General features: G+C 33.8%; 1 protein-coding gene across 1 annotated transcript in view; it reads left to right on the forward strand.

Annotated features, from left to right (window-relative positions):
- The window catches only part of CSMD3 (CUB and Sushi multiple domains 3), a 595264-nt gene that overhangs the window by 268201 nt on the left and 300135 nt on the right, over positions 1–26928 (forward strand). The window contains exons 12-13 of the mRNA XM_036400790.2: positions 15425–15528; positions 21593–21705. Coding sequence (XP_036256683.1) covers positions 15425–15528; positions 21593–21705 — 217 coding nt within the window. The remainder of the gene's footprint in view (positions 1–15424; positions 15529–21592; positions 21706–26928) is intronic.

The raw sequence follows: 26928 nt of genomic DNA on the forward strand, positions 1-26928 counted from the left end.
TCTTAGGTTCATTCAGCTTTTGCATAAAATGGTTTCCTTTCTTAAATGCACCAAGGGCATGTCTACATAAAAAAAAAAGAAAAGCCAAATAAGATTTTAGACATTCCACCATTGGTAGAAGCAAACCCTTGAGCTCATAAACTGGTACATATTTACTGGCAAGTCACAGGTGACTGCAGCTTTAAGATATTAATGACTTGGTGATTGTTAAGGATTACACTCTGCTAGTGATATTCATGTCTTAATGAATATTCCTTCTTCTCCCTGCCAATTCACAAGATGGTGACACAGTGTTAGTTCAAAACCTCAGAACTTTGTTTTTACCAAAACTATTTTTATGGGAATATTTAAAAACATTATTACTCAGTCTTATTTTCCTTTGAAATTTCCACTTTCTGCATTTATAGAACTGCAGAAAATTAATTGAATAAATGCTTTCTCTCTGGTTGTCAGTGTGGTTGACAGAGTTACAGAATGATTGAGATTGGAATGAATCTCTGGAAATCTTGTAGTTGAACTCCACTGCTCAAGCAGAGCTGCCTAGAAGCAGCTGCCCAGACTTGAATATCTCAGAAGATGGTGTCCCCATAATCTCTCTGGGCAACCAGAGCTAGTGCTTGCTCACCCCACAGGGGAAACTGTTTCCTGATTTTCAGAAAGAATCTCCTGTGTTTTAGTCTGTGCCCATTGCCTCCGGTCCTGTCACTGGTCACCACTGGAAAGAGTTTAGTTTAATCTTCTTTGCATCCTCCCATCAGGAGTTTATAGACATTGAGATTCAGTGATCCTCTTCTTCTTTAGTGTAAGCAGGCTGGGCTGTCTCAACCTTACATGAAAGAAGTTCCAATCCCTTAATCTTTTTAGTGCCCCTTCACTGCACTTACTCTAGTAGCTTCCTGTTTTGCTTGTACTGGGTAGTTGCAATTGTTTTCCTTTCTCTCAAAACACTTGAAAAAAACCAAGTTATTCCACATATAAAAATTGCAATTCTAATGAAAATAAAATTGGCCCTCTCTTTAGACAGAGATCATTCCTGCTATAGTTCAAATAAAATGTGCTTAAGCTTTATTCTACACTGATTTTTTTTTTCATGAAACTGTAAATACTGCAAAATAGCATATGATCATATGAAAACTGTCCTAGTACCTGAACAGTTCCATATTCTTATATGGAACACCATATAAGAATACACACAGTTTTAATATTTGGGGATGAATCAGAGCTCCGATATTTAACCTCTGCTGGCTCAGTAAAATACTTCAGTGTATGTATGCTTCAGTTTGATTTTATTTACAAGCAGAGTTTCAGTAGCATGGATGGCTGTAGGAGTGACTTCTCTAGGAAGAGATCAGAAGTGGCCCCCATATCAGACTGAGACAGTTCCAGCTGACTCCAAGACAGACCCACTGCAGGACACAATCAGGCAAGCTGGTGGCATCTCTGTGATAATCTATTTGAGTAAGGGCAAAAAAAGGCATACAACGGCAGCTAAAGGAGGTGAATGAGAATACTCAAGAGAAATAACCCCACAGAAACTACAAGCAGAGCAGGAGTGGAAGAAGGCACTCCATGTGCTGGATCAGGGATTCCCCTGGAATCTCTGTAGAGTGCCATTGATGCAGGCTGTCCCCCACAGCTCACAGAGGTCCATGGTGGAGCAGAGATCCACCTGTGGTGTGTGCAGGACATGTGCCTGAAGAGGTGGGTGTGCCTGAAGGAAGCTGCGACCCCATGGAAAGCCCAAGGTGGATCAGGTTTCTGACAGGACCTGTGACCCCGTGGGAGGAGCACACTGAAACAGATTTTGAAGAACTGCAGCCTTGCGGGAGAGACCCATGTTGGAGAAGGGTGTGAAGAACTATTTCCTGTGGGAGGCCTCTAACTTTGGAGCAGGGAAAGAGCATGAGGAGGAAGGAGCAGCATGGATGAAGTGTTACAAACTGACTGCAGCCCCCACTTCACATTCCCCTTTGCCACTTTGGGAGAGAGGAGGGGGCAGAAGAGTCAGGAACAAAAAACTGAATTTGAGCCCATGAAGAAATGGGTTGGAATGATGGTGGGTTTATATTTGTTCTTATTTGTCACTTTCCTACTCCAATTTATTGTCAGTAAATAAAACAAGTTTTCCCTAGATTGAGTTTGTTTTGCCCATGATACTAATTACTGAGCAATCTCCCTGTCCTTATCTTGACCCATGGGCTTTTTCATCCAGTTTTTTCATTCTGTGCTGCTGCGGGGTAGTGATGGAGTGACTTGGTGAGCATCTGACAGCCAGCCAAAGCTAAATTAGCACACCTTGCATATTTATCTGTCCTCTCAAATATTTAAATACTCTGAAGATATAGTGTGAAAACAATAATTTACAACAGGTCACTTATTTAAAATGAGATATGAACATTTAGATAAAGCCATAACAAGGAACACCTGTTTGTTGGTGGTACATTAGTATTAGACCAGTAATAGGAATGCAAAGAAGTAATGTTAGGTTAAGCAAGTAATTTTATTTCAAAGTGTAAGTTGGACATTGTTTCTGAACTTCCATAATATACTACTGAAATTACTGCACTTGGAGTTAGAGTCATCATGGGCACATTGTAGTGCTAGGAGCTATATTATAATAGCATCAGTATTACCCAGAAAATACTGTTCTTTGTATGGTATTGGTTGGACTAATAGCTCTTTGATATTGCAATGAAATGCAGATACACAGGAAATACGGAGTTTTTAAACTAAGGAACAGATAAAAGGTTTACAATGTTATCTGGAACAATATTCAGATATGTTTATAGTTTTTAGAAAAGGTGTCTAGCACTAATTAGAAGAACATTAACTTGTTGAGATTAAAAGAAAAAGAGATCTTTTCACAAATTAGATCAATTTCTTTTTATGATGTATTGAGGAACTTGCATGTATAAAGTCTTTGCTTATATAATCAGTGATTTAACATGTTTAGTTTTGATTCATGCTAAAATTGCCTTACTGTTCTGAACACAATATTGCTGGTCTCGTATAACTGCTAGAAGGCATACAAATTGGGAGAAAAAATGGGTAAAACAAGTATTAACCATGTTATGAAGTAGAATTATAGTGGAGAATTTGTATCGTAATTGTAGTGAAGGATCCAGGGGTGGATTTTTTGTAATTTTTCCTTTCATTCTGTCTTGTGAAAATGTATTTTTGGATTTGATGTAGGAAACTTTTTTCTTCTGTTAATTTAGTCAGGATTTTTTGGTTCTGAGTGAAGATTTTATATTGAATGTGGATTTTAATGATGTTTTGTGACTTGAAGTCAAAAACCTCATTGATGTATAAATGAAGATTTGTCATTAAGAGATTTTTATAATGACTACAACAAATAATGTGATGATATTCATTATTAAATGACAATATTTACAATATTCTACATCACAGCTGTGAGAACCAGGATGACTTCATCATCCTGGTACTTCAGGGCTGCTACTTGTTGCATAATTTGCAGCAAAATAGCTCAGAAACAGAGAATCTTTTAAGGGATAATGCAATAGATGAAAGACCCTGGAAGGCTCTTTAACTCTAGTGTAAATGGCTTTATGCAAGACTGAATCTAGATAATTTTCTCCCAAGCTGATTTCAGAAATATGTTTGAAAACAGCACCATATAGTTGAATGAAATGTTTCTCCAGTCAATTATCTGCCTCCTTAGCTTTGTCCTGCATTATAGTTGGTTTCTTGCCTCATACAGTTAATTAGATATACTGTTCATACCCAAACCTTGTTGACAGTGGAGTAGGGCCAACTAAAACCCTCAAACATGGCAAGAGATGACAGTGAGTTCACTATTGAAAAGTAGAATAAAAATTATTTGTGAAAGGAAAGTCATGTAGATGGAGTCAAAATTAAAACTCATTGATGAAGGTGCACTGACACATCTGATGTTATCAGTGAGATCCCCATATTTTCATTGTTCTTGTGCATGTTTTCTGCATTCTTACTCTTATATTAGGATCCTGTTCTCTGGAGCTGATCTGTTTAAGAGAAAACAACTAATTTTTCAATAATTAATATTGTGATTAGAATATTTATAATCTATGATGTACAAAGCTCTTAATAATCATTCAGTGGAGAAAGAAGTATGGGCAATTGCTACATAACTTTGCAACAGTGAAATATCTATGGCTGCCTGTATGGTATCACATCAACATATTCTTCAAACCTTCTCGATGCCTTGTACCTTGGCTTTGTTGCCCTCTTAGGAGGGAAGGCTGAAATTCTCTGTGAAGATCAGTATCTGCACATGTAAGTCTTTTCCCAGTATATGATAAAGGAAATTATGGACAGTTTTCCCATTTCTGGGTTGTCCTAATGTTTTCCATATAGTGTTTTATATACACCAATGAAGTGATTGTTGCCACTTTTATCCATGGCTACACTGGAATCAACAAAAGCTTTGTTCATGAAAAATAGCAAAGCTTTAATTACAGGGATCTACCTGAAAGAACATTAAGGAAAATCATATCTTTCTGTGGAACTCTGAAGAAGCAACAAAATTTAAACTTTACTCATCTTCAGCTGTGCTGCACATATTATTAATCCTTGGCTCCTTTGAAAAAATTCTTGTGAATATCCGAGCAGAAATGAGAACAAGAGTTTGTCAGTTTGGACTCCATTTCATTACATCTCTCACATTTAGTAAGGGAAATTATACCTGAATATCTTTTGGGATACTGTATAAACTCATCAGTTAGGTTCTGGACCATGCTACGTATTGCCAGTAATTAATTCTGACATTAGGTAATGGGATAATTTTATGTTTACATTTTGAGTAGTAAATCTTTGTATTTTCAAGCTTTAATTCCCATCTCCTCCCCAATGCAGTTTTTTGTACTTCTTTTCTCCTAAAAAATTAAAACCTATTTTCCTTTCATTGTTTTATACAAAAAAAAAAAAGAAAGGACTACAAAATGATGAATTTTAAATTTAATGCCAGGCTAAAATACCAGTGAAATGTGAATTAGAGAAAAATACCAGTGAAATCTGAATTAGAGCTAAAGTTAACGAGAGTTCAAGTCTTATGGATTATACTTGCTGATTTTTTTCTAATCCAGAGTGGCAGAAACACTGTGGAAAATGTCAGTGCTAGAATGGCAGACTTTCTGACAGATCTCAACCACATTCACACCACATATCATTCATCATCAAGAAGGAGAAAACTAAGCAAAAGGGGTCCTTTAAAAAAAAAATCAAGCATTTTTTTTTAGAATTGTAAGAAGAAATTAAATATGGTGAGCTAACTGCTAAATTTAGATGGAGCAGAAAACTAGGTCCTGGTTCTTTTAGTTTTCTATGACAGGAATTTTTTAAAAAAATTTACCTGTATGTTATCTTTTGTCATCACCATATTCTATCTTGAATGTAGTTCAGTCATAAAAATCTCCTTACTGCTTGCATAAATACATTCTTTAAAATGTATTCTTTAGAATATGGGTTTTTGAAAGCTTGAAAATGTTCACATTGTTATCCTTTTATCTATCGAATTTTGAAATCATTTTGAAATTAAGAATGACATGCTTGAGAGCTGGGAGATAGCTGACTTTTGGTTTTGGCTTTAGGGTTTTTATAATTATTATATTTTCTAAGTTTTTTTAGTTTTTGGAAGTTTTTTTTTTCATTTGGTTTGTTGGGTTTTTATGTGGATGTCAGTTGTATTTTAAGAAATTTATAATCTGAGTTTTGTTGAAATGGCAGAGCTTACTGAAAATTTACAACATCTGTTTCCAATTGCTGTAGTCCTTTACTTTCTAAGAAACTGTTTGAATAATTCAAAGTATCTGGGAAATTCCTCACATGACATTTTCTGCAAGTCTGGAGAATTATACTGAGGGAATATATTGCAATTATAACTGAAATAATATTAAACATGGTTGTCATTTAATCACTTGGTATTAAAATAGTCTTTTTTTTAAAATATATTTTTACATTCAATTCTTCCCTTCCTCCCTTCCTAATGTCCTTAAGTTGCTGTTTTCTTCCTGCAAGAAAAATGAATATTTCAATTTATGAGCTTTTTTGCTTTTAGACCAAGCCAAAAATAAGCAAAAAAATATTCAGTAAAGCGCTGAGTATTTACATTTAATTTTCCACAGCTGTGTTATTTTGCTAACCATGTCAAAACTGTCAGTGAAACATTTCCTAAGCTTGCTGTTAAGCCTAAACCCAGTTGCCATCCATATTTAATCAGGTTAACAGCATAAATTTCAAGCAGACAGGGTGCTTCAGCATGAATTCAAAGATCCATTTCATGAAGTTTCTTTTGGTCAGGTCTGTTGGAACAAAGCACACTGCACCTCTTTTTTACAAGCAAATGCCTCAAACTTGGCTTTTCCTAAGCCTAGTGTGAAGCTGTACTGTGGGTGTTACAGTCAGTGAAATGATTAAAAAAGTATGAACATACTCAACTCGCTCTAAACTTATATTTTACACATAATTGTGTTCTTCATCCATTCAGATAAAAAGGCTGCTCTTGTATTTATCTATATTAGATAATGCATTTTTATCTTATATGAAACTAAAAAGTGTAAATATATTTTGGTTCTGTTCAGAACGCAATAAATTTTTTTGTGTTGGCTACACTATTCTTCCATATTGTTTGTGTACATTTTGATCCAGTTAAAATATCTAAGTCACATATATACTACAGTTAAAAAATCTTGGAAATATATGTGGACAGAGGGGAGATTCTCTCAGCAGAATAAGAGCACAGTAGGGAATCCAGCTATTCCTATGCCAGGAAGCAAACAGGTTTGGCTATGAGGGAACATGCTAAGTTGTTAAAAAAGAGAATTTGGAGTCAGGAAGTCTATACAGTTGTAGAGGGATAAATGACTTGTTGTTTCATCTGGAAATTTTGCTATAGGTCTTCATTATGAAAGGAGGACAGGTTTATTATCTTAATTATTGTAAACTTTTTTCCTGCTATGTCTGTGACTATAGGACTGATGTTTCACACTCTGAAAATATGAGCATAGGGAATGGGTGAGATTGTGCTTATTGCAATAGCTACAACATAAGTAATTATTTCTCTTTGAGCCATTAGCAATATTAGATTTTAGCTGTTGCCTGTATTTACTATACCTGGAGCTATTAACTCCACCCTTTGATAAAACTTTATGTAAAATTAAATGTCAAATTTGAATTTTAGTTCTGTTTGACTTTCTATAAGTTCCTAAATTTGGTCTCAGTTATGTCTCACACCAATTCTAAATGCAAACATTTTTCTTACTTTTACTTATCATGAATATCCACACCCAAACTAGAACTTTTAAAAATATATATGTATATGACTAAGAGACTTTGATAGCAAATTTCCAGTGCTTGCACTATGAGCATTTGAGATATTTTGGTCTTTTTTGTTTGATGAATTTTTGGCACAGAACTTGTGGCTTTTCTCCATGGTTGAGTTCACTTGGTTGCTCTTGTGAGTGATCTTTACAGGAAATTGTTCTGCTCAATATATACCTTTTTTGTGATATTAGACTGGGAAATAGAGTTGATAGTAGTTTGTTCGATTGTTTTTCTGTTTTCTATGATGAGACTCCTTCAAAGGCTCATGGTTACCATTCTATGGTGTGATAATCTTGGCTGTCAGATGATCAGATTGATCTGTAATGCTCCCTCCTCATCAGGACAGAGGCAGAAAATATGAAGAAAAAGCTCACAGATAAAGATAAGGACAGGAAGATCACTCACTAGTTACTCTCATATGCAAAGCAGACTCAGCTTGGAGAAATTAATAAAATTAACTGACAATTAAATCAGAATAAAATGGTTAAAATAAGAAGAAATCTTAATCAGCACCTTCATCTCACCCTGCAGTACCTCTGCTCCCCAAATCTTTCCTTGTAAATATAATACACATTTGGAGTGGAACCTGAAGACTTGTTCTGGGACTTAAGTCACAGTATGATTCCCATTTTTCCATCCCTTTCAGGATGTGTGGCTGCCCACCAGGTAAGGCTGACATCAGTTAGTGACCTCTCTGCTTTCTTTTGGAACAGATGGCTTACCCTCTGTGGGATTAAAAAGTGCAGATTTCTATGCTGGGTGCAAGGATATCCTTCTGAGTAACTACAGAGAGGAAGAACCAAAGCAGGGACAAGTAAATTTGAAGTCCTCAGGCCCTTCCTATGATTCCAATTATTTTACTATTTGAGAATAATAATTTTTTTTTCTTTTTGTAAGCTCTGACACTGAGCTTAGTTTTTTGAGAGAAAGATGAGTGTGATTTTTTCATTGTGGTTTTATAAATTAGTTGATTTTCCTGCTTATACCTATTACTGTCTCCTTATTAATGGTCCAGGCTAGTCATACATCCTGTCTAGAGGCTGTCTAGAGCATCTTTATCTCCCTTTATCTCCATAGCTGTAACAGTAAAAAGAAAAAAAAAAATTCTGCAAAGCAGCTTTCCAGCTGGATGGACCCCACTATGTATTGGTATGTGGGATATCTCCTGCCCAGAGACTTGACTTTACTCTTCCCTTTGTTGAACTTCGTCTTAATGGTCCATTTTTCCAGCCTGTTGTTGTCCCTCTTCGTGGCAGCATGACCCTCTGGCCTATTAACTGCTCATCCCTTCTCACTTGCTGTGGCAGTCTGCCCCATCATCTAGGTATGCCCATCATAGAGATAACCTCTAAAGATGTTAAAGAAGACTTGTCCCAATATTGACCCCCGAGATACAGCATGAGTTATTGGCCCCTAACAAGACTTTGTATCACTGATAACTATCCTCTTGGCCCACACTTTCATTCGGTTTTCAATCCACCTTGCTGTCTGTTAAGCCCACACATCAAAGGCTTGTCTGTTAATATCTTGACAATGCCAAAGGCCTACCTGAAGTCCAGGTGGAAAATATCCACTGCTTTTCTTTTGGCCACCAGGCAAGTCATTTAATTGTAGAAGTCTATCAAAGTTTGTCAAGTATGACTTCCCCTTGGTAAAGCCATGCTGACTATTCCTGATGATTTTCTTGTCCTTAATTTTCCAGGATTAGCTACTCCATGGTAGCATTAATATTAAAAAAATTATACCTAGTATAAACAATTTAGATAAAATTATAGCTAAGTCTTATATGTTGATTCAATATATTTTCCTTCTGAAACTATTCTTCTATGATCAAATGTATGATAACACAATTATTTTGATTGAAGGACCTGTGATTCTATCGAAAATTATGGTGATAAAGCTGATCAATCAGACAGTGATATTTCCTTGGCTTGTACCATCAGATATAAATGCCCATTATTTACTTACTGGGAAGTATTCAGATATCCTCAGCACAAAAGCAATTAACCATCCTGAGGGCATATGAGGACACAGATACAAACAGGATGTGTTTTCTTCTCCTTGCCTAATTTCACTTCTACAAGTGACAAAGGCAACCAGACATCATTAAGAGTCTTTAGGTAGTTTTTTTTCTTGCTAGGGTAATAATGAAAAATCGAGAAAAAAGGAATCTTGTGAATATTTTTAAGTGACATGGATTTCTTATGTTTTGTTCTCATAACATGTAACTGCAAAAGAACCAATTAAACTATTGTTATGTTACACAACAGTCTTGGATATGTTACATTCTTGGAAGGATGTTTTAATTAATATTTATTCCTTAATATTATCTAATATATAAGTCATTTAAGCTGTGTCTTAGCTTAATACTTAACTACACTTGTAAGAAGAAAACAATCATTACATCTACAGAAATGTCATCATTATTTTACTGGTAGAATGTCCCATTTTATGGAGGGAAAATGTTACTATACATCTGAAAATACTTTTAGAGTTACATTTGCATTGGAAGACTCAGGATAAGAGATGCACAAGTACCTTCAACTTTGTGTCTTTACTCTTCCTGTTCAGAAGCAGTTCTGAGGAACTTATACTTGCCTCTGTTACACACCATTCTGCTTTGGATGGTTTGAAATTTTTAAAAGTTGAGTACTTCACCTGGAACACTACCTTCCTTGGAAAATCTTCAGGGAGGTAATTTCATCAGGAACTAGGTACACATATTGAACAACTGTCTGGAAAATCTGTTGTCTGGAACACATCCTTCTGAGCATGCTCTCTCTGAAAAACTCTAGGAAGTTCTCAAAGTAGTCATTGACTATTCAATAAAACCTTTTCTCATTTTACTTCTGAGCTGGTGTTTTGCCCAAGGAGTGGGTTCTAAAGGATATATTCCAAGGCACAAAGAAGGTACACCTACAGAAATTTGTTAGAAATTAGATCTCTGCTCCCAATGATTCCTTTGGAAAACTTCTTACAAAATAATTGGAGACCAGAGTACATAGTTACAATTTTCAGAAAATTATTTTTCAGATAGGACTTTACTTTTTCTCTGTAGAGACTGGATAATACTTATTAGTTTCACTGTCTCTTATTACTATTTCTGTCTAGGTTTATAACTTCAATTTAAATCAGGCATTAAAACTTGCTTATTGTTTTTGGGTTTATAAATAGCAAGAGCAGCCCAGGATGTAGAGAGACTTTTGCCTTCTATTTAGCTACTTTTTAATTTTTTTTTTTTTAGGCAATTGTGCACAGGTCAGCATATTTTATTTTGAATAAAAATCCAAAACAAAACAAAAAAAAAGGTACAGGATTTTTATAAAGTGTGTATATGGAGGAAGAGGAAATGCAAAATTCATTTTTCCTCATAGTAGTATACAGGGATGTAATTAATAATATCCTCTGGAACGAAATTCAAGTTATTATTAGCCTATATCAGAACAATTGTAGCAGTCTGATACCTGCTGAATTTATCACAAATGCTATTATAAAGGCAAATAACTTTTAGGGACTACTGAGTATCTCTTTCTAAAAAAAAGAAAATATGGTAATTAATATATTGCTTAATTTTAAGATATTCTTCTTAGTTCTGAAGCCATACAGATACATATCCGATATCATTAGTTGACTCATTATGTGTGAAATGTTAGCTCAAGACTGGTGGAAAACTGTATGAGATGATATCTTTGAAATTTTCTTCTTCTGCTCTCCAGAACCAACTTTTGGTAGTATAATCCTATTATTGAGAATCTTATAGCTCAGACATATCATTAGCGAATATTTTTGTTCATAATATTGTTCCCTGATGTTATACCTTGTTATTTGAAAATATTTTGTGGTCCCTCATTTTTTCTATTCAGCTTTGAAAGAGACTGTGGGGCAGTGGATAAATGCAATAAATGCATAAATATATTATAGCATGATCAGTGTTTGTATACATCAATAAAACCCATGGATCCTATTTCATTCATATTAATGCTTTAATCTTGCTCTGGAAATTGGTAAAATAGACTTTACTAGAATGTATAGATCAAGAAAAATACTTGTCCCTGTGCTTCTGATTGCTATGCATCTACTAACCAGATCAATAGCACACTTTAATAATGCTAGTCTGATTTAAAAATATGTAGAATAAAGCAATAAATCATCAGAGTTTTCCCTGAAGTGTTTATTCTTATGAAAAACAGACTAAAAATTAAAATAACTCTTAAGATTTTACTCTAATAATAAAGTGATTCAAGGATCCTACCCAACTTTGGTTTGCCATTTATAGATTTTTCAGAAAAATTAAGAAAGACATGGTTAGATAACTGGTAAAACAAGACTTTTTGGAAAGTTTATTAAAATGTTTTAAGTTATTTACTCATCTTACCCAAATTTCATTTTTTATTTTGAAAGGTTCCATCACAATCAACTTTAAATGTTGATATAATCAAAAAACCTATTCAATATTCTAAAGGGAATAGTCAATATTATGAGCACTGCAAGTCTGACTTTGAATGTGATCTAACTAAAGCTGACATTGTAAAACAAGGACTCTGAAAACAAAGCCTTAAGACTACTTATTTTCTTGCTCGTTGGCATATTTGGAAGGATTTAAAGAACATTTTGTATTGTACATTGTGTATGTACTTTGCATGTCAAAGGATGAATTTCCAAGAAGTATCCAGGGTTTATTTTTACAGTAGGAACATGTAAAGGCTTGTACAGTACATGTGTAGTAAATTAGTTTCCTGATGGATATTGACAGCTCTGCTGTTTCTATATGTTACTTTTGCTCAATTTGTGCAAATTCCCTTAAAACTAAATATCTTCAATATCAGCTGACAAGCACATTTGTTAAATAAATGGCAAGCTTACTTTACCAATTCCAAAATTTGTGCTGTGAATCACGTGAGGTTATGTTAAACCTAAGTTTGAAATACAGCTCATTTACCTTTCAATGACCTGGAGTTATGAAATACTTCATTGATACTATAGACTGTTTAGAGTAGGCCTTAGCAACTGGTTTTAACCCTCTTCCAGCAGGGGTATGCATGGTGAACAAAATTATTTACTGTCTCAACGAATAATATTTTACTTTCTACTGTACATAAAATATGATTCTATTTGGTGACTGCTGTTTCTAATTTTAATTTACTAGTGTCAATTTTGCACAAAGATGAAGCATTTTCTAATTTGCAGTTGAAGCAGAAACTTTTAAGAAGAAATCTAGGTAATAGACTCACAAGAATAAGATTATCAAATGTTAGTATTTCCAATTACTTATAGTCAGTTCCTACAACATATTTTTTTTACATTCTAACATTTTTGAAGTCATTAATGACATCATTGCTTCTTATAGTCTTAAAAATGTGACTGTTTCACAGAATATGATACAAGACAAAAGTAGACTAAGCTATGCACATGTGGCTTTATAGAACTACAGTTTTCAATGTCCTACCTATCCCATTGTCATAGTTTTAGGTGAGTTAGAAAGAGAATGAGACAAAAGCTTGAAATTAAACATCCTTCTCTGAGAAACATTAATGGAGAAAAAAATTATAAACTTTTTAAATGTACATCTCTTTTGATTAAAAAAAAGCTCTCTTTTCATGGAAAAAGAAAATTATTTTCTTATATTTATAGAAATATTAATAAATATTAATTTAAAAATTCTATAAATATAGAAAATAATAAATATTTTCTATATTTATAGAAAATAAATTCAGATTGTAGAAAAGTGAGAGATTATATCAGAGCAGCCAGATTAGAACCAAGTCATCAATAATTTGGATATTCACTACAGACGAATGGAAAGATTGAAGCTGAAGCCTAGTGCAAAGGTTGAAGCTGAAGCCTATGATTTGAACAATAATATCAGTTTTGATTATTTTTTCATGTTCCACAATATTCTTCAATGAGACAGATATTTTTCAGAGTTTTCTTACTTTTTTATTTGTAGGCATTGTTAAAAAAGGATGACAAAGATCTTACTTTTCTGCAGTGAAATAAAGAAAACATTTTTTTGTCCTTCATAATTAAAAAACCCCATACCTTGAAACTTATATTTTCCTTAACCTCTGTCTTCTCCTCTGATGAAATATGCATCACAAGGGATAATGTTGATTGTGCTAAAGAAAATCTGTTTTAGCTTTCTGACACAACTTATGAAGACAAGTACTTCCATTGCAAAGGAACAGATGTCTTCTATCAATTTGGTAATACTCAACTAATATAAAATACCTAGAAGGATATTAATTTAAAAAAATATTACCATTCACAAAAAAAAAATTGAAAAATAATGAAATTATATTTCTTCATGTTTTTAATGGAAAACAGGATTAAGATTTCTGATCATGAATTAGTTACACAATTTTTATACTATCTTCCTTTTCTTCTTATTATGCAAATAGTATTGATAGTTTTGCTGCAATATTATTTAAAAATGTATTTTACTGTTTGTAAGTGAAATATGCTTTCAAGTTGTATTCAATACTAACATTATTTGCCCATATTTTATTGTGGAGTCTTCTGTTCTGATGTAGCTGCACATCTAGTTGCACAGAATTTAAAAGTGGACCAAAAATAACAGCTTTTTTTTTGGTTAGTTTTGGGGTTTTTGGTTTTGGTTGGTTGTTTTTTAAGTACTGAGTGAAATATGTGTCAGCCTTAAATGTAGTTATAGATTTCAGTTTAAATTCTTATGTCTAGTGTTACAAATTTTGTGGCTAGAGCAGCACAAAATATCCAGAATATTTTTTCCAACTAAGAAGATTAAGAAGATTTATGTGTAGTTTTCTCCTCTTTACTCAATTAGAGCAAATCAGCTGCTTGCCTATGCAATTTTCCACATGCTTTCCATCTGCACCCTCTTAACTCTCTGTACTTGACTGCAGTTCCTGGGGTATGGCCCACATATACGTACACGTGTACATGCACACACAGGCATTTATTTATGTAAATGTGCCAAACTGGCTGTTCTTCAGTGTACTTATATCACCACTTACACCTGTAAAGGAAAGTGTTTCTCCTCCCTTTGGAACAAATTGCAGTCCTTGGAACATACGTCAGTTTCCAGCTTGCCCGTACTGGCTTTGTGCTCATAGAAACACGTCCTCCTTCAATTACCAGAACCCCAGTGTAACAAAGGAACAGGAGCTTTCAAGGACATGATAATAATCCATCAGAATGGCATCCACATCTTTGAACACAAATGCTCTCAGTTCTCAATTATAACTGTAATAAAAGATGATTTATTACAGTATTAAAATTCCTACATATAAGTATTTTGTCATTTTTATCCATATGAAATTGTGAGGAAATAAAGACAGAGTTACCATGATTAATACATGGGTGGAAACATGGTTCTTTTCTCTTTTCTCTTCTCTCCTCTTCTCTCCTCTTCTCTTCTCTTCTCTTCTCTTCTCTTCTCTTCTCTTCTCTTCTCTTCTCTTCTCTTCTCTTCTCTTCTCTTCTCTTCTCTTCTCTTCTCTTCTCTTCTCTTCTCTTCCCTGCAAATTGTGCTGAAATTTTTATCCTTCAGCAGAAATATGCATAGAGCTATTTAATTTACAGGATATTAAAAATGGCCATGATTCTGATAGTTGTATTTTGCTCAGCTTCATGAATTAAGAGAATTGCTTTTACCTTTCATACCTCTTTATCTTACTTGGGCCAGATTATACATGTCAGGAGTAAATGATATTCTTCACCTTCACTGCATTTACTTAATGATGTACAATTATTCAGTTGGTATTTGAAGACAGTGGTACTGCACATAAGGCAATTAGTTTTTTTGCCCTTTGAGTATACACTAATCAAAATGTAATGTGATTACCCACAACTGTAATGAACATGTAACAACTACATAAATAAGTGAAATCACGGTGCTTTGAGGAGGTCAGCAGAGTGATGATATCTAAAGGGTTATTATAATTCACATTTCATGAATCAAAACCTAGGGGTTAATTACACTAATTTATTGTGAAATATGCTTAACTTAACATGCAATTATTCATTGGAAGATCACTTTTTTTTACACTGCTGAAAAGCTTAATTTGCAGACTCATCTCTCAAGTACCTTTATGTCTAAAATATACTTACTTATTTTATTTTGTAGGTTATTCAGATAAATTTTGAAGAATTTGATCTGGAGATTGGCTATGACACACTGACAATTGGTGATGGAGGAGAAGTGGGTGATCCTAAAACTGTACTTCAAGTGTAAGTCTTTTGCATTTACAGTTTGTGTACATTGAAGAATGTCATTAATGTGTTTTAATGAGACTAAATAATTATTTGAATCAGATAAATCTGAACAAAAACTAAGTGAGCTTCTAAAATTATAAAGGTGACAGTGTAAATATATTGCTATATGTTTACTGTTCTGAAGTCAGAAAGAGATGACCTAGACATCACAAAAGAAAAAGATGAACTCAAATCAGAAGTTTGAAAGGCATGGTGTGGAAACTTACATTTAGATATGTAAATTTTAGGAAGTATTGTTCTCCCTTTTGTGTGTGCTCAAATTAAAAGTGTACAAGAACATAATTGAAAATAGATATATGGACAATTTGTGCACAAATTTTACAGTCCTCCAGCAAGGTTAGCGTGACAAAAGATGTACTATAGTGTCTTGACCTTAATTTGCTTAGTGACTATTACAGATAACTCAGAAGAGCAAGTTAACAGAGTGAAGAAAACTACTACAGAGAAAGGCTGAATAGGGTGTTACCTAAACCACATTTTGCAAACCAGCATTGAGTATTGAATAGATTTTTATCATTCGTGGACATTTTTTCTAGAATGTGTGAGCCCAGATATATAGATACATAATATTCTTAACAATCATTGATTAACTTAAAATCCATATTTCTCAAATACTAAGCTTGTGGCAATAATACTAACAATTGTCTGAAGACAAATCCAGAATTGTATTAGTTTGTAAAATTTTCAAGACAGTGTTAAAAGTCAGTGATTCTGTTTGTTCCACAGTGACTTAAAAATATGCAGAACACTGTAATTAGGCCTTATAATGAATCATTTTATATAACTCTAGTTCTAGTCTGAATAAATCAGTCATGTAGGAGAAATTAATGTATTTTAAAGTACATTGTATTTATTTTTTCAAATCTGAGTTAATTTTATTAAAAAAAAAAGTGCTCTAATGCTTAAAAACCATAATTTGCCTGTAAGGGATTATCTGCTATTTAGAAAATATTTTTAAAGGCCAAATAATATTTAGGTAATAATTTTAAATAAACGGACCTTTCAGCAAATACCTGATGTTATAACTAGTTGAAATGCGTTAATAATTGAAACACAGACAAGAATGTGATACAAGTTTAGTACAAAATATATTTAATCATAAAACAAAAGAATAAAAAATTAGGATTCTTTAGAATGATATTCCCTGCAGTATATTTATTGGAAATGTGTTAAAAAAATTTACATAGTTTTCCATTATTCACCATAGAATCATATGAAGAAATAGTTTCATTTGAGTACACTAAACCCAAGCTTTGCCTCTTTTTCTGTCCTAATTTTACCTCATTCATATCAGTAATTGCAAAACTTCAAACAGAACATATGATTTTACTAAGATTTACAGATTTTTCTAATGAATTCCCCTTTAGATTTATCCTCCAGGTGATAGATTATCTGGCCTTCTATTTTTAATTGGTTTTGTAATCATTCCGTCCTTTCTATTTTGTTCTATTTTGTTTAATATCTTCATTAATGGTCTGGACAAGGGGTTTAAGTGCACCCTCAGTCAGTTTGCAGATGACACCAAGCTGGACAGGAGTGTCCCTCTGCTGGAGGGTAAACCCAGAGCTGAAGCTCCCAGGTCTGTAGTTCCCTGGATCTTCCTTTCTCTCAGGAATGATGTTTTCCTCCTTCCTGTAACCATGTGACTGCCATGGCTTTTCCAGTGATGGAGAGTGACCTGGCAACAACATCAGCTAGGTTCCTTATGATCCTGGGATGCATGTCATCAGGACCCATAGACTTGTGACTTTTCAGTTTCATCAAGTGGTCTTGAACCTGCTCTGTGCTTACAGTGCGAGTGACCTCTCTCCCCCAAATCCCATGTAGAGGATCAAGTACTTGAGAGAAATGGGAAACCTGACAGCCAATAAAGACTGGGGCAAAGAACTCTCTGAAGTAACTCAGCCTTCTCCATATTTGTTGTCACCAGTTCTCTCCTCTCGATTATCAGGGGAAACACTCTCTTCAGCTTTTTGTTTTCCTGACTATGTCAGAAGGATTGGACATTGTTCCAATGTCAAGTACTGGATGAGACTGCCCAAGGAGGTATTGGAGTCAGCATCCCTGGAGTTGTTCACATGTGTAGATGTGATGTTTAAGGACATGGTTTAGTGGTGGACTCGGCAGTGTTGGTTTAACCATTGTACTTGGTGATCTTACAGGTCTTTTCCAACCTAAGTATCTGATTCCAGGATTATTATTCAGGAAAAGACCAGCATTTGGCCAGGTATTTATGGTGCAATTTCTTTAGGATAATGCAGTCTCTTAATGGATTGCAGATGAGTTAATTGCTACCACTAATAAATTTGAGATGTGTGGAAGTACTGTAATCTCTACTTTTTAAGCAGTACTAATCATTAAAAAAATATTGCTGACAATGCTAGAATTTAGTTTCAGCTATTCTTAAATTCCTAAACTATATGGAATAGTCTCTCTTGTGGAACGAACCTTTATTAAGTGCCAATTTATAAATTATTATTAAAGTTTAACTAAAGTATTGTTACTAAATTACAGTAATGCATTAAGGCAAAGTGCCTTATATTTTAAATTTACTTATATTTTAAAATATTTTAAATTTTGAGTAACAAGGTAGAGCAGTCTGCCCAGAGTGTATTTCATTGAAGATGTTAGCATTTCATAAAAGTATTTCTGATGATGTACCTTAGATTGGGGAGAAATGATGGAATTATTAAAAACTATTAAAATTGCCACAAACATAAAGAATCCTGAGTATTTTTTTTTTAAATTAAAAAAGTTAATTAGAATTGTGGAGTCTTAACATACAATAACTGTAACTAACTAGGTAAATAATTTTAAAGAATTATTGCTATGAAGATCCTGGAAAAGCAAAAAAATACTCCATTAATTTATGGGGGTTTAATATTAAGTAACATTATACAATAAGCCCAAGTATATTTTTTTGTTTACTCATAGAATCATTATTCTGTGATCAGAAGTATCAATGGTGAAGTTATTAGGGTTAAAATGCATTAAGAAATTACACAGAAGATGGACGATAATTAAGTACTATAAAAACCATGTAAATTTTTTCTCCTGTGAGCCATGCAGACTTTGTCTGAGATATGATGCATAGCAAATAAATCAGCTGTTGTATCATTTAATTTTTTGGTTTTTAAATTTTAAAATTATTATCTTTCCCTGGAAAATTGCTAAAGAACATTGGTTTAAATATGTCTCATTTATGTGTTAATAATGTGAAAACATTTATCTTCCAATTTATCAGGCTTAATCAAGAAACTTATCCAAGTGTTTAATCTGATAGTTTTACTGGGCATTGCTTGAGAGGAAGGTTGAGAAGCAAAAACGGAAGTTAAGTGGCATTTCAATAGAATTAGGTTCCTAAAATGTAATTGCAGTCCTGATTACTCCTATTCTGCTGATGTAAATCAGAGAAGGAGCTAAACTCCAAAGCCTTTTCAGTACTTGCCATTAAGTTTCTCTGGTGGCTGTGATTCTGAGCCTGTACATCCATGCAGCCAGCAATGTGACAGTCTGCTCCAGCCTGGTGAGCCTGGCACCCAAGTGAATTAAAACCTGATTGCTATAATATTTTTAGTCTGTTGGAAAAGATGACTGATATGAAGCCATTCTTAATGCTTTCCTATGAAACTAAAATGCAAGGTGGAGCAGTGTTAAGTGTTATTACCAAAGGATAGAGGGGAAGAAGGAAAACAAATGGTGACTCCATACATCAGTCACAGCACTTTTTCAGGACGTTTGGAAGTTTGCTTTCAGCAGCTTGGTCTGACAATTACTGCAGTGACTTTTAATGCAATATCCATATAGGCACTGGTTCCTGTAACAAGCCTTTTGAAAATCCCGCATACAAATCGTGAAATTAAATCTTTCAGTATGCTTGCTGTGTTGGGTGTGCATGTGTCTAATCTCATATTACAGGTTGTCTTCAGCAAATGAGAGTGTCACAATCTTCTGAATGTCCTCAAACCCAGTCTTCAGCATACTCTCTCAGGGGGAGAATATATGTCACTAGGATGTGGGGAGGACTAGTTCTGGAGTTGTAGAGGAAGAACTGGAAAACACCCTGCTGAGTGTTGTAACTGTTAGGCTGTTTAATAAAAAGGGAGACATCATAATCACATACTTCCATTTCTACTGCACTCAGTGTTCACTCTTCAGCTCTTAAAAGGGAACATATACTTCCAGGAGAGGAATCTAGGTACTGAATACAGGGTAGAGGAACCTACATAAATCCCCAGAAGGACAGAAAGAATAATTCTCCACTGCAGACTTTCATTATTTTTAAATAGCTTCCTTCATATAATAATGGTTTTCTGGATCGTATTGCTCTGTGGCCCACTCCTAAATGTTTTACAGGGACTTAAAAAAGGACTTAAAAGATAGATCAAGAAGTGATTTTTCTGTTCTCTTGATTTATTCTTGGCTTTTTTTCATAAATGTATTTTCAAATGTTTTTTTTTTCTTCCTGTACTATTTAATTGGAAAGTATTTCTTGTAAAACTATGGATAAAAAAAAAAGTGTTTATAATTAATTTCAGAAAATGGGAATGCTGAACATTTTGATGGAGATTTTTTATGGAAATTGTTCTGTCTGACACAACAGAGAGATTAACATTCTCAATGCCCTTAATATTCAAAATACATACTGTCAGTCACCAGTGACAATTACAAAACTCTGTTAGCCATTACATCAGTGTTGTTTCTCAGAAACATCCTGTTAATCTACTAATTTGGCAAAGACTGAACTCATTGAAGACACTTTCCCTTAGTGCAGGAATGAGCAGTTAATATGTTATTTTGGCCAGGCATTTACTTGTTCAGTTCTGGCAAGAGTCTTTCTAGTAGCTCCATCTGTGAACACAGATGTGGGAAACAGACGTGGGGTTTTTTCCCACAGCAGACTATTTAATAGAGAAGGAAGCTAAAAAAGACCAGAGGAAAGAACTAAAATTAACTGTAAAATGCATTTAAAATAGTCCATTTTAAGTTTCAGCTAGCTTTAAAGAATGGTTAGAACTTCAAAAAATGAACAGTTTTCACTGCTATACAGTATTGTGCTTGTGATCCACTTTACAAGAATAAAAAATATCTGGAAACTGTTCAGAATTTCACTTCAGATAATAAACTATAACAAAATCTGAGACAAAATTTTGGGGAAAAAATGCAGTATAGCATAAAACTGCAGCTTTCACAACATTTCTTTATTGCTATCACACTGTTCATTCAGCAAATAGAATCAACATTTAGGGTTGCACTGATTTGCAAGTTTTTGCAAACAATATTAAAATTTAAAAAAAAGGAAAAGAAAGAAAATCAGGTTTATTTCTTTCTATTAATCAACACCCTGTAACAGTAGAAGGTTTTAAAGTTGTGACATTTGTTAGTTTTCTTAATGAAGGAATAGACAACAGCTGATTCTTTTTAGGCTGTTCTTCCTTTGTTGTAGAAGAGGTGATGAGAGGAGGTGAGAAAGTGCAGGGAACACAGGAGCCTTCATAATAATGTTGCAACTTAAAAATGACAGCTTTCTTTTAAATATGGAAGACTTGTATTTCAAAGCGGGTAGTTGCATATTAGAAAAATCAAGGAATCACTCTAATGTCTCAATATGGGCTTCTAATGCTATTGATATGCCTTCATGTACTTGAGTAGTGGACACTGCTATTGATATGCCTTCATGTACCTGGGTAGTGGATTGGAAGATGAGGTTAAGGATTAGGGAGATTGTATTTCTTTCTGAAGCAGCAACTGAAAGTGAGATGAAATATTTCAATACAATGTAAGTAGTAGTTGCATGTGTTTATAGACTTCTATCAAATTTCCAGTCATTGGAAATGTGAGAGCTGTCTTGGTGGGCCAGCTAGTAAATAACTAATTTAGTGTGAGCTGAATGCAATGAATTTAAAAGTAAATATTAAAAAAAAAATGCTTGGCAGTTATTTAGATTTGTTACAAAAAGAAAAAAAAATCTCCTTACTTAATGCTTAATGGCTTTACAGAAATTTTCTTCTATCTATAGGTTAACCGGGAGCTTTGTACCTGACTTAATTGTGAGCATGAGCAATCAGATGTGGTTGCACCTTCAAACGGATGAAAGTGTGGGCTCAATTGGTTTCAAGGTTAACTACAAAGGTAATGACATCATTGGAAGCAAATGTAATGGTGTACCAAAAACTAGGCCAATATTATGGAATGTTTATCTTTCATATTAGTGAGTGGATGCATTCTATTTCCAGCTCTGTCAGTTTTAAAAAGAAGAAAAATATCAGCTGAATTGTAAAAAAAAAAAACCAAAACCAACAAAAACTCTTAAAGGTGTTGTGTTACATGAAACACAAGCATTTGTTTGATGTGTTGTAACAGCAATTGAGTTTTGACATATAACTTTACTCTTATTTTCTCTTATTTAATATTGGCAACTATTAAAATGAAATAATTCTGTGGTTATTTAAAGATGAGTGAGTAAAACAAAATGAATACTTCCTATATTCTTTTGAAAATGAATGTCTATCATAACATAAAAAAACCACTGTGAGTGAATGACTTGAATTACTACTAAGTTTTGAGCCAGGACCAAGAAAAACCTAACAATGTTATTCTTTATGCTCTTAAAGTACATAATGCACTATATAAACCATCAGTTGCTATTTGATACCTCTGGAAGGGCATACAGTCTTTATAGAGCATGAACAGCAAAATCAAAAAAAAAGCTAAAGTACAACATATATATACATGCATTTCTATTAAAGAATTAGTTGGGTGTTTTTTTATATTACCTTTGACACAGATGTATGTCTTTCTTACAAGAACTTTACAAGAACTTTTTTAATTGCATGGTTGCTGTCTAGCACCAAAACCGGATAATAGAAAGTATGATTATTCATCAGAAAATGAGAGAGGGGAGACAAAAGGTAAACCAGTGATTGTACATATTAGAAATGGAGCTGGTGTTGTTGAGAATCGGCAGATGGAGTGAATGAGCATTTTGTGACTAAACCTGCACAGTGTGACTTGCTGAGGTGTTTTTCTTTTTTGTCCATAACTTTCCTGTAGTGTAAAGTAAAGCTCCACAGTGGTGTGGTACAAGTGCACTTGTGCACTCTAGATATTCATATCTAGTGGTCTAAGATAAGAAGATCTTTGTACTTTGCTGCATGGTAATAATTAAGACCTAGGATTTCCAAATTCAGGCTATTGAAAGGGGCAAGAGAAGGATTAGTATAAACAAGTTTAATAATTTCCTAATACAGCAAAACTAGAACCCTATTTGAGTGGAAAAGGGTGGGGTTTAGATCTGAACTCTAACTTGCAGAGCTCAAGTTGTCGATCCTTTTATTTACACAATTCTTTCCTGATAAAATTAGTTTTACTTGCAGCAGTTTTAGTTTGCAGAAGGCAGAGGATTATTGTCTATTCTTATATCCTATGTCTTCTTTTATTCATGAGTTACATTTATTCTTAGAAGCTATAGTTCTGCAAGAATAAAATTAATTGAATATGAATAGGTAGAAGGGTACAGAAAGGGTGAACATTCACAACAGCATCTCCATATAATCAACTTTGTGATTGTATGCCTAGATATTGAATCTATTTCTCTCTTGCCCTACAATGGTAACTTTTAGTTCACTAAATAGCACTTGAAAGAAGCAAACAATGAATATGTGCTCTGTGGTGGTGGTTGTGTGGGGGGATTGCCTTTTTTTTCCTCCTTTTATTTCTGTTTGGGTTTATTTTGTGGGATTCCCCACCACCACCTCACCGTCAATCCAGAGTCTGGGATAATTTTTTTATCTAAGTTGCCTTCATTTTGATGCCTGAGAGGGTGTGTTTATTAGACATATCAGAAATTAGGCAATGGTTGTAAAATGGAAAGGGTATCAAGGGCAAATCATGTCTTAAGGGATTGCTATTTCTGTTGTTTTTAAAACTGTGTTAAGTCCTTTCTAGTAATGAGGGTAGGCACTGAAAACAGATGCATAAATGGGTACTATTTTGGATTAGCAACGGTTCTGCAATTTAAGTTTTGAAATTTATGAATTGGAAGTTGAGAGAAAGTCCAGTGAGGTAAAACTGAGTATTTGCATTAGAACAGGTGCACTCAGGGCTGTGATATAACACTGAATTATTTACTAGAATAAAAAAGTTGCAAAGAATTTTCCCTTTTCAGAGAAGTTTTAGAAATACTTATGAGAATGATGATTTCTAGAAGTCAGGGTCAAAGGAAATTTCAGTTTAAGTTATTTCATTAACTCTTTAGAATGTATGCTTAACTTGCTTGTTCATCTCTTTACTAGATCAAATGTATTACTTTAACTTGACCTCTTCCACCTCACAAATTCCACTATCCACTTAGCTAGCTATGGCTGATACTGTATTTATTTTACATGTATTTATTATGTGTTTAAGTCTTGTAAATGTCTGCTTACGTGACAGGTACAATTACGTTAGCATTTTACCTTAGATCCAGCAGTTTGATTTTTGAACTGAATCTTCTCCTGATCATTCCCACTGCCCTTGTTTTAGTTTTCATCATGGAGCAATCTTGAAAGGCACAAATTACATTCGTTTGAGGTAATTCATAAGATGCAATTGAATGGCATCAGGAACAGCATTGCTTTGTTGCTTCAGCTGCTAATGGGCATTTCTCAGGAACTTGTAAAGCTTTTTTCAAAGTAAAACCACTAAAACACAATGAAATGCATATATATAATATGGGTATTTGTTGTTTCACTTTACTGATCTACTTATGCTGGAGTTAATTACTTGATATTGTACTTATAACAGTACTTACTAACACTAAAATAATTTACTACTAAAAGGTTTTGATGATCTGCTTCTGTGCTTCTCAGACTCAACTAACTAGATGTAGTGGAGATATCCATGCCTCATCCCATCAAAATTCATGAAGACATTCTTAAATCTTAGTGACATTTGCATCTGATTCTGGGCATTTTGAAGATCATTCCAATTCCTACATAGAATATGAGGAGCAAAAGGTTATGGGATGTTATCACCCAGTGCCCTTTCCCCACTGTTCCCCAAAATGGTATATTTGCTTACAGTGCGAGATAGAAGGACACCTCCTTTCTGACTGGAATAGAACTGAATATGCCACATCATTTTTAGTTTTAGAAATAGAAAAATTAATTTTTAAATACATCTGTATTTATCAGTTTTTAGCTGAGTAATTCTTTTAAGTTTATGTTATTACAAGAACTAACAGATGATCCTCTTTTATGTATCTGCCATTTGATAAAATCTAGGAAGATTTTGTGAAATTTTGTTTACTTACACATTGAGGTGTTGCACATGGAGCTATTTCATGGTTTTTAATAGCTGGATAACTTTATAAATATTGAAAATTAAATATTTATGAGACTGTTTTAAAGTAAATAAATATTAATTGTTGTTTTGAAAGTATTGCATAAAATAACACTACTTAAAAAGGTAGAATAATTAATATAGGGATCAGAGAGGACAGAAATACAAGCACTGTCTCATTATAGATAATATTTTATCTCTTAACCACTATAGTATAAATAGTTTTGGGTCTGTTTCATGCTTCAAATGTATGTGTAGCTTTATTAAGTAAAAACATGGAATATTTAGAAATTTAACTGAATTATTTTCACATCATCATTTTAGGGATTATTTGAAAATCTTTCTTTAAAAATGAGATCTTCATCCAGACTTTGGTGATTGTGTAGTTAACAAGTAAAACAAATAAATAATGGATTTTCAGACTTCCCATATCATTACTATGAAAAGAAACCACAAATTAATAGTTTTAAATGTTAGAGTGTTTCATGAATGCTTAGGATCATTCAATATTTCAGAAAATGGTACCATATTTCACAGTCACAGTAGTACTTTTATTCTCAAAGGCATGGTGAAGAGAAAAGAAGTATGTAGCTAAACAGTAGTAGTAGAGAAACAATCTCCAACATACTCAAACACTGGAACTGAATGGTCTTCATCTATAATTGAGTATAAAACAGCTGCACAAAATATGAGACAAATACATGGCAGAGCCTTCAAAGAAACCCATTTTTCTAAGATAAGATTTTGCATATTTTGATTTCACAAAATCTTTTATAATCTAGCAATAGAATATTATAGTTCATGGCAAATTATATATGAGAATACAAAGTGTAATAGCTTTCATACACACTTGTCTCCTTTTGTAACTTGGGACATGTGTGAAAGATTAAATATAAGATATTCCTTATACTGTCTTTCAACATAAACTGTATGACAAAAGTTTTTGGATTAACAAATAATGTAAATAGTCATGGTGTAAAATAGTAGGAAGAGATGCTGTAGGGAATGAAATCAGTAATGTAAACATAGTAAAAATTGGCTTTATCGGCATCATGTGGGAAAGCTGAATTTCTATTTAGGTCAGATTTGAGTCTTCTGGAACAGACAAAACTAACCATTTTCCACAATGATGACTGAACTTTAGATATGGGATTTACACTCTGACATCCTGTATTTCAGAAGATTTCTTTTTGCTTAAAGCATGACGTTCATCTGCTTCCAGCACTATGGCTTGTTCCTGAGTTCTTGGGATACTAGTGGAGCCTGGGGCAGCTGTCTGGAGTTTGTGATCCACATTTTATCCTATTTTCCTAGCACTAAGCACCAAGTTTCAGATACATCTGAGGGTTTTTGTCACAGATGGCGCGGAGATATTTTTCCATGACTAACTGCCCAACAGTGATTGCTTTTCTATTGGTGACAGAATACTGAATTATCTGAATCCATCGTTAGTCCCCCATGTCTAGAAACATGAATTTCAAATGTGTGAAATAAGAACCACTTACCATAACACAGACTTCAGGAAGGTCTCACTTTGACAAACTGTGAAATTAGCCTATCTATGAAACATGTGCCTTCACGTTCATTCTACCAAGAGAAAAATATAGCTTTAATTTTACTGTTCCTATTATTGGCTAATTAAAAACAAACAAACAAACAAAAACAGCAACTAAACCTCAGCGAGACTGTGGACAGTTTCATTGTGTAGTTTTGAGTTTCACAAGACAGTTGATGTGTTTCTTTAGTTAAATACTATGTAATCCCCCTTTTGTGAGGATGGGGGAAGTAAAGCTTTCCTTCTTTCTACATATCAAAATCAAGAATTAAATCTATGACACATTTCTACTTTCTGAACTGTTCAATTTTATAAATTTCAGTGTATATTCTCTTGTGGTATTTTCACTGTTCTGATGATTTCTGTTGCCTTTCTATCCACTCTTCTCTGTGTTTCTCATCATGTGCTTGTTCTCTGTGTTTTGTGGTGCATTAACTCAACAGGATCATATACATTTCTTATTTCATTGGATTCTAGCC

This window comes from Molothrus ater, chromosome 1 (genome assembly GCF_012460135.2).
Source record: "Molothrus ater isolate BHLD 08-10-18 breed brown headed cowbird chromosome 1, BPBGC_Mater_1.1, whole genome shotgun sequence".
NCBI lineage: Eukaryota > Metazoa > Chordata > Aves > Passeriformes > Icteridae > Molothrus > Molothrus ater.